The sequence below is a fragment of the Ovis canadensis genome, chromosome 9 (assembly GCF_042477335.2).
Source record: "Ovis canadensis isolate MfBH-ARS-UI-01 breed Bighorn chromosome 9, ARS-UI_OviCan_v2, whole genome shotgun sequence".
In the NCBI taxonomy this organism is placed as follows: Eukaryota; Metazoa; Chordata; class Mammalia; order Artiodactyla; family Bovidae; genus Ovis; species Ovis canadensis.
The window spans coordinates 93426604-93433689 of NC_091253.1; the positions used below are offsets into that span (position 1 = coordinate 93426604).

A 7086-nucleotide genomic window follows, 5' to 3' on the forward strand; every position below is an offset into this window, starting at 1 on the left:
ATTAATCTTTTTAGGTGTGATACCAGAAAAATGCTGTTTTCCTTAGGAGCTACAAGATATTTAGGAGTAAAATGTTACACAGCTACAACCTATTTTCAAGTGGTTCAGAAAAAAAAATGAATGTATGTGTGTGTATGCATGTTTACATACACAGAGAGAAAGCAAATTTGGCAAAACATTAATAATTGGTTAAACTAGTAAAAGATCCATGCACAGTCATGGTCTTTGTTGTTTGTTTTTTTTTTTTAACGTTTCTGCAATAAAGTTTTTTCAAAATTAAAGTTGGAAAAACAAACCAAGATGTAAGCTCATTGTCTTCGGGGAAAGGGAATGTGAAGACACTGACTCAAATATTTGGAAATTCTTTATTGACTGTCTGATATATTACTATAGAGGACTAGATGTTTCTCTTAGAAATTACATAAAACAATAAGATAAACACAGAAACATTTATAGATCTGAGTATGTATACGCATGGCCTTCCCAGTGGTACAGTGGTGAAGAATCCACCTGCCAATGTGGCAGAAGCAAGAGCAGTGGGTTCAATTCCTGGGTCAGGAAGATCCCCTGGAGTAAGAAATGGCAACCCAATCCAGTATTCTTGCTTGGAAAATTCCATGAACAGAGGAACCTGGTGGGCTTAAGTCCATGGGGTCTCAAAGAGTCGGACACGACTGAGCAACTGAGCACACACTCACACACACGTCTATACATAATGTGTGTATATATTTTCTAGCTATGTCTGCTAATGAGGGCATACTAAGCATGGTAATCTTTGTTTCTAAATATTATCCTTAAGAGCTTCTCAGAGAAATAGCTGTTTCTAGGATCGAAGCAGGAAAAGTATAAGATGAGCCTGGAAATTTTGTTGTGCCAGACAGGAAATGCTCCAAGAAAAATACAGTTATGTCCAAAAGACATAGGAACAAACTCAAAGGGCTGCTAATGGCCAAACCTATGACAATTTGGGCAACAATGGACTGAAGCTCATTTTAGCCCCAAATTAATTACCGAAGGAAGAAAAGCACAAATATCCTTAACACTAGAACAAAAAAACTGAAGCATACTCACTAGCTCTCCATAACGTGCAGTTGAAATCACACGTAGAGGAAAATTCCCTGTGCTGCTGAAACACAAGCCCCCTGTCTTCATAAATAAATAAGAAAAAAAAACACAGTTTATGTAAGAATATCAGCAATTCAATTTAAAAATATATATATTATCAATGTAATTAGCCTTACTAAAATGTTAGGTTCTGAACATGCACAGGACCTGCTGGTATTAATGAATGTTGGTTCACATCGGACACACCTGTCAATACAACAAAAATTATTTTTAAAACGTTAATGAACTAGCTCTAATTTAACTGAGGGCTTGTCTTTCTAACTTAATAGATTAGAATAGGTTCATTCAACTAAGTAATTACTTGCAATAAAGTAAACATATCAAAAGTATATACTACTCTGTATTAAAAGGCAAGGTATAAATAAAATCAATAATATATATAAATATAGTACCTAGAAAATATAAGTAGATTGCAAATAAAAGTTATTATTATATACTATATATTATAGATATGTGCAAATTACATAATATCAATAATAAAACAAAAATAGCTAAAAATAGCTACCTTTTACTGAGCACTTACTCTATAGTACTTAGCTAAAAACTTTAGGTATGTAAAGTATGTTTCTGAGCTGTGGTATAATAGCCTATGAAGTGGATGGTATGTCCCGTTTCTGAAGACAAGAACACTGGCTTAACAAACAAAGGTCAAACAACCAGCAAGAGACAGAAACAAGATTTAAATCTTCTTTGCGACCCCATGGACTATACATTCCACAGAATTCTCCAGGCCAGAATACTGGAGTGGGTGGCCTTTCCCTTCTCCAGGGGATCATCCCAACCCAGGGACTGAACCCAGGTCTCCCACAATGCAGGCAGATTCTCAACCAGCTGAGCCACCTAGGAAGCCCATTTAAATCCTATTCTGTCTCATTCTCAGACCTCAGCTTCTTTACCTGTTAATGCCTACTTCTAGCCTAAGGAATATGTAAATAAGATATTAATGAAGACAGCACCCAGCATACTGCTTACCTGTTTCCTAAAGCATTTGCTACTGTAAAAGAGTTTTCACTTTCATCACAGAGCTCACAAGTTGCTTGAGACAACAATGTTCCATTAACATTTCTTTCCACTAAACAATTTAGAAACAATAAGATGTAATTCATAATCAATATATAAGCTTCTATACACTTAGTAAAACCCACTTGTAATTATTCCAATAATTCTCAAAACAACTTGTTAGAACAAAACGTATGTCAACACCTTACATAAAGTATTGAAAAGTGAAGCCTTCCCCATTCCCACATTAAAAATAATAATAATACAGAAATTTCCAAATCATCATCATCATCATAAATTAATATATTTTCCTTAAAAAATTTTCTTTCCTCTTACCTGCATACTCCTGTTACACTGGGTTTGGGGAAACAAGTATTTTCACAGACTTATGGTAAATTTCTCAACTTAAGAGGGCTTTTGGTGGTATGTATTATAAATTCACACACTCTATAATACTAAAACTTCATTTTTAGATACCTAACCTACAGAGACACTTGATTATGTACATAAGAATATTCATCAAAACATTACTAATTAGAAAACAATCTAAATATTTAAAATAGCAAAAAGTTATAAAATACCATGGAGTGGATTAAAAAGAATGAGGCAGATCTAAATGGTATGATCTTAATCATACCATTAACTGAAAAGAGTGCGCTAGAGAACATTCTTTGCCTATGAAATAGCTACAGAAAAAATAGCACTTATATTTCCTGTGGTTACAATGTATACATTAAAAACAGAAAAAAAAAAAAGTCTAGAAGGACACATTCTAGAATCTACTTCTCACCTAAAATATGGCCAGTGGGACAGTGGCATTTTCCTTCTGCAGTTAAACCACCAGGGCAAGAAATACAGTTCCAGCCATCTTCAGTAACACCTTTCTAAATTTAAGAAAAAAAAAAAATTATTTCCCCTTTCTTAATTAATGTTCTCCTTCTTAACTGATCATGTGAGTTTAAAAAGTCACAATAGGGTATAATTAGTAGGCATTATGTAAATAAATTATACACATATGAGCTACATAAAAATTTCCTGGAAAGACAATTTGTGTTTATATTCTAACATTAAGCTATATATTATAACTATGTACTGACTACTATTAACTACTAAGAACTAAAGGCAATAGTTCTTCATTGTGATTTTCAATTCAAATGAGCTTTTATTACCATGATTAATATTGTCATCCAGTTTTTCAATTTACCAAGATAAAATGCAACAAAATTCAACAGTATTGAATCTACAAATAGGTAATTAATAGTTTAGCCTTACCTGTTCTAAAATAATTATTCTAATTTTTTAAAATTCAAGTAATTAGCTTTTAGCAATTAAGTTATGATACAAAATGGATGAATCTTATGGTAAATAAATATACTTAAAGTTGTTTAAATTATGAGATCTTTTTTAATCCACTAATAGTTTGTACTAGTAAAGATTTCTGATAAAATATGACATCATCCAAAACTGGACTTGCATGATTTAGAAAAAAGCCTGGGGTAAAAACACAGTAATTTTATTACAAACATGGATATAAACAAAATAAATAGAAAACAATGGTAATAACAAAACAATGACACAAATTATGGTAAGTTTTGGTTGAAAAGAATGGATTTATCAAGAAATGCCCCTGTATTTGTTAATACATATATACATATAGGACTATTTAAAAATTATGATAGCTTAGTTGTGTGTGTGTGTGTGCTTCGTCATATCTGATTCTCCCATCCCTCCATCCATGGGATTTTCCAGGCAAGAATACTGGAAAGGGTTTCCATTTCTTACTCCAGGGGATCCTCCCAACCCAGGGATAGAACCTGCATCTCCGGTGTCTCCTGTATTGTAGGTGAGTTCTTTACCACTTGAGCCATCAGTGAAGCCCCCAAGCTTAGTAACATCACTGAAAAATTAGTCTGCTTTGGCACCATTTCATATTAGTAGCTTTTGCTCATCATAATTCAGCTAGGGTCAATATTTCCTAAAACTTCAAGTATGAAAATGATCATTAAACCTATAAGTACTAGTCATAAACCAGGACAAATGGTAAATATTAAATTCCCAGATTAAATTTTTTTAAAATACAATAATGAGAAGAGGTAATATTGCATTTTGAAAAAAAATGAGAAGAAATATTACTATGAAAGTTAGAATTGCCACACTAAGACTCTTTATTATTCAAAATGATTGAAGATACATTTCTGTTAATCAAGAATCATCATATATAGTAACTATTAATACATTAATTTTCCAAAAATTATGATATAATGAAATGATTAATAAAACAGCATCAGGTATTATTTATTTAGTGATGAAATTGGCATTTGATGAACTTATCACTCAGGTATCATTATGAACATGAATCATTATGTAAAACTGTTGACACAGTAAGTCTAAGACACTGAACTCACTCTATATATCATTCATTCATCTATTTTCCTTTATAAAGTAGTTTCTCTATGAAATAGAAATAAACAAAATATGGCTTTTTTTTAAATTTCAGATTTTAAAAATACCTTTTTATTTTTCTCCAAGTATGCAAAATTTCACCGATCTCCCAAAATTTACTCTAGTAAAAACAAAGCTGGCTTAATAATTTTAAAGTCTGTGGGAAAATATTAGAGTACAGCATTAAATTACAGTTTAAAAAATGATATTTGCTATTTTTTACAGTAAGATTTTTTAAAAAAATAAATACTCCATACCATGTGTTCTGGGCACTTTTTACAAGTAATATCAGGTCCTCCATTATTAGAAATCATCTGAAATCCTGGTGAACACACACATGAAGTTCCTAAAAAGAAGAGCCAATTTTGACCTTGATAAATAAAATTCCAAGATAGGAAAATTTTAATAACTCTTAAGATCTTGAGAAGCAGGAGCTAAGAGCAAGACAGTGGAGCCAGTACTGCCTGGGTTCTGACCTTGATTCTGCTGCTTAGTTTTGTGACCCTGAGCAAGGAACTGTTCTGTGCCTTGGCTTCCAATTAGGAACAGTACGTACCTTGTGGGGTTAATATAAGTACTAAATTAGTCATATTATTAGCATATTAAAGTGTTATATTTATATCTTACAATGTGTCTGGCATACACTAGGTATTGTGTTTGCTATAATTTTAAGTGCAAGCATAAATAAATTATTAAATTATAAATATTAAACTAATAACCAAACTACTGACTAATTGCTATGGGAGATTTTACATGTCTATTTCACCCAACCATACACATATACTCACTGAATTCAAATTCTGTCAAAACAAAATCTTATTAGGAAAGTTACCAAGATAAATCACTGTTTTCCTCTGTTTGGAAAGATTAAAGTAAACTTTATAAGATAATCACTATTCAATTTGCTGGCTAGGTAAGGACAGCATTCTCTAAGAAGGCATTAAGTGGATACTTAATAGGAATCCATGTAGTAGAATGCTTATGATAACAGGGTGCATGACTATGAACCTTACATTTTATAGAATGAGTCTGGGAAATGCTTTCTTCTTACTTCCTCACCTGAGAAGCCTGACTTGTCCTACACAATGACTTAAAGACAAATCAAATTTCAAGATGGCAGAAAGTTAATACCATGGATGACCAAACTGAGATTAAAAACATCCTAGACTTTAGAATACGGGGAACATCTTATCCTGAGCAGTTTCAAAGGACAACTAGGATGAATGATGAACATCTCAAGAAAAAAAAAATTATTATAAAGATACTTTGGAGGGAATTAGAAATATTCAACAATGAAAGGGCTAAGTACTAAGGAAATCTATACTATTATGGACATTTTGTATAGTGGAAATACAGAGGGCAGAGGGCAAAGAGATACAGGAGTTCTTCCTGTCTCCAATTTACAGGACAAAGAAGACGTGACGACCTCATCTGGACTTCCATTTTTTAATCCATAAATTGAGAAGGCTGGACCATAAATGGTTAAGGTCCCTTCCAGCTCTACATTTCTAGATTTGAGATTAAAAAAAAAAAAAAAAAACTACCAAAGTTTACGAGCGCTCATTTGCATTCCTTCCCAAACAGGTCCTGTCACCTGCTCTTAGCACCTCAGACAGTCCTGGTTGTCCGACTCTCTGCGACCCCAAAGATTACTTCTCCTTTTCGCTTTCTTAGGTAGTCAGCTTCCAGGGGCCTCCCTAAGGGCCCGCTGATTGAATGACTGGAGCCAAGAAATTCATTACGAGGCCTAGCGGGTAGCCGACTCAAGGTTTCCCCAACCTCCTCCGTTGTGTGTTTAAGCCTCAAACCTTCAAGACCCTCCTTTCAGGCGTTGGCAGTTAACCTTTCTGAAACATTCTTTCCGCAGGAAAAAAGAAAAAAAAAAAAAGATGTTTCAGCAACGCCGGGATCTGGGCACAGCATCAAGGCGGGGCCGGGATCTGGACACAGCATCAAGGCGGGGCTGCTCATTTGGCCAGGGCCCGTCCGGAGCCGTCTCACCTCGGGCATCCTGCCTCTGATTGGCGCCACACGCCACACAGGAGAGCGCCGAGATATCGAAGTACTGATTGTGGCCGCACGTCTCTGGCTGCCGGAAAGGGAAAAAGAAGGTCTGAGCTTGTGAGACGCGAGGGAGGACCAGCAAGAGGAACAGAGTCACACTCTCAGCCGACAGAGTGGACCGAGCGGCCATCGCCACTACAGGCCCGCGGCCTCCCGTCGCCATGGTGCAGACGCCGCCGGCCAGGCCGTCTCCCGCGGCCCGTCAGCCTCCGCGGCGACTCTGCAGAGCTGATTGGATCGCGGCGCCCCGGTGTTCCGGAAATGTCGGCCTGCTTCTCCTGGTTGCTAGGTTACCAAAAGCTGCGGGAATCTGACGATCTGGGAAAGGACGGGTTCGGTTCAGTTTAGTTCTGTCGCTCAGTCGTGTCCGACTCTTTGCGATCCCATGGACTGCAGCACGCCAGGCCTCCCTGTCCATCACCAACTCCCGGAGTTTACCCAAACTCATGTCCATTG

The 7086-nt window shown here is 35.8% G+C and overlaps 1 protein-coding gene across 3 annotated transcripts in view; it reads right to left on the reverse strand.

The window, feature by feature from the left end:
• Positions 1 to 6840, reverse strand: part of TMEM67 (transmembrane protein 67) — a 45885-nt gene extending 39045 nt beyond the window's left edge. The window contains exons 1-6 of one of the 3 annotated variants that reach the window (XM_069601186.1): positions 6568 to 6840; positions 4824 to 4912; positions 2915 to 3008; positions 2098 to 2197; positions 1242 to 1311; positions 1072 to 1146 (exon numbers count right to left, since the gene is read on the reverse strand). In XM_069601186.1, coding sequence (XP_069457287.1) covers positions 1072 to 1146; positions 1242 to 1311; positions 2098 to 2197; positions 2915 to 3008; positions 4824 to 4912; positions 6568 to 6793 — 654 coding nt within the window. In that variant the 5' untranslated portion in view covers positions 6794 to 6840. Of the gene's footprint in view, positions 1 to 1071; positions 1147 to 1241; positions 1312 to 2097; positions 2198 to 2914; positions 3009 to 4823; positions 4913 to 6110; positions 6164 to 6567 lie in introns of those variants that run through there. The other 2 variants (XM_069601187.1, XM_069601188.1) reach the window with 2 other exon arrangements.
• Positions 6841 to 7086: the final 246 nt, after the last annotated feature.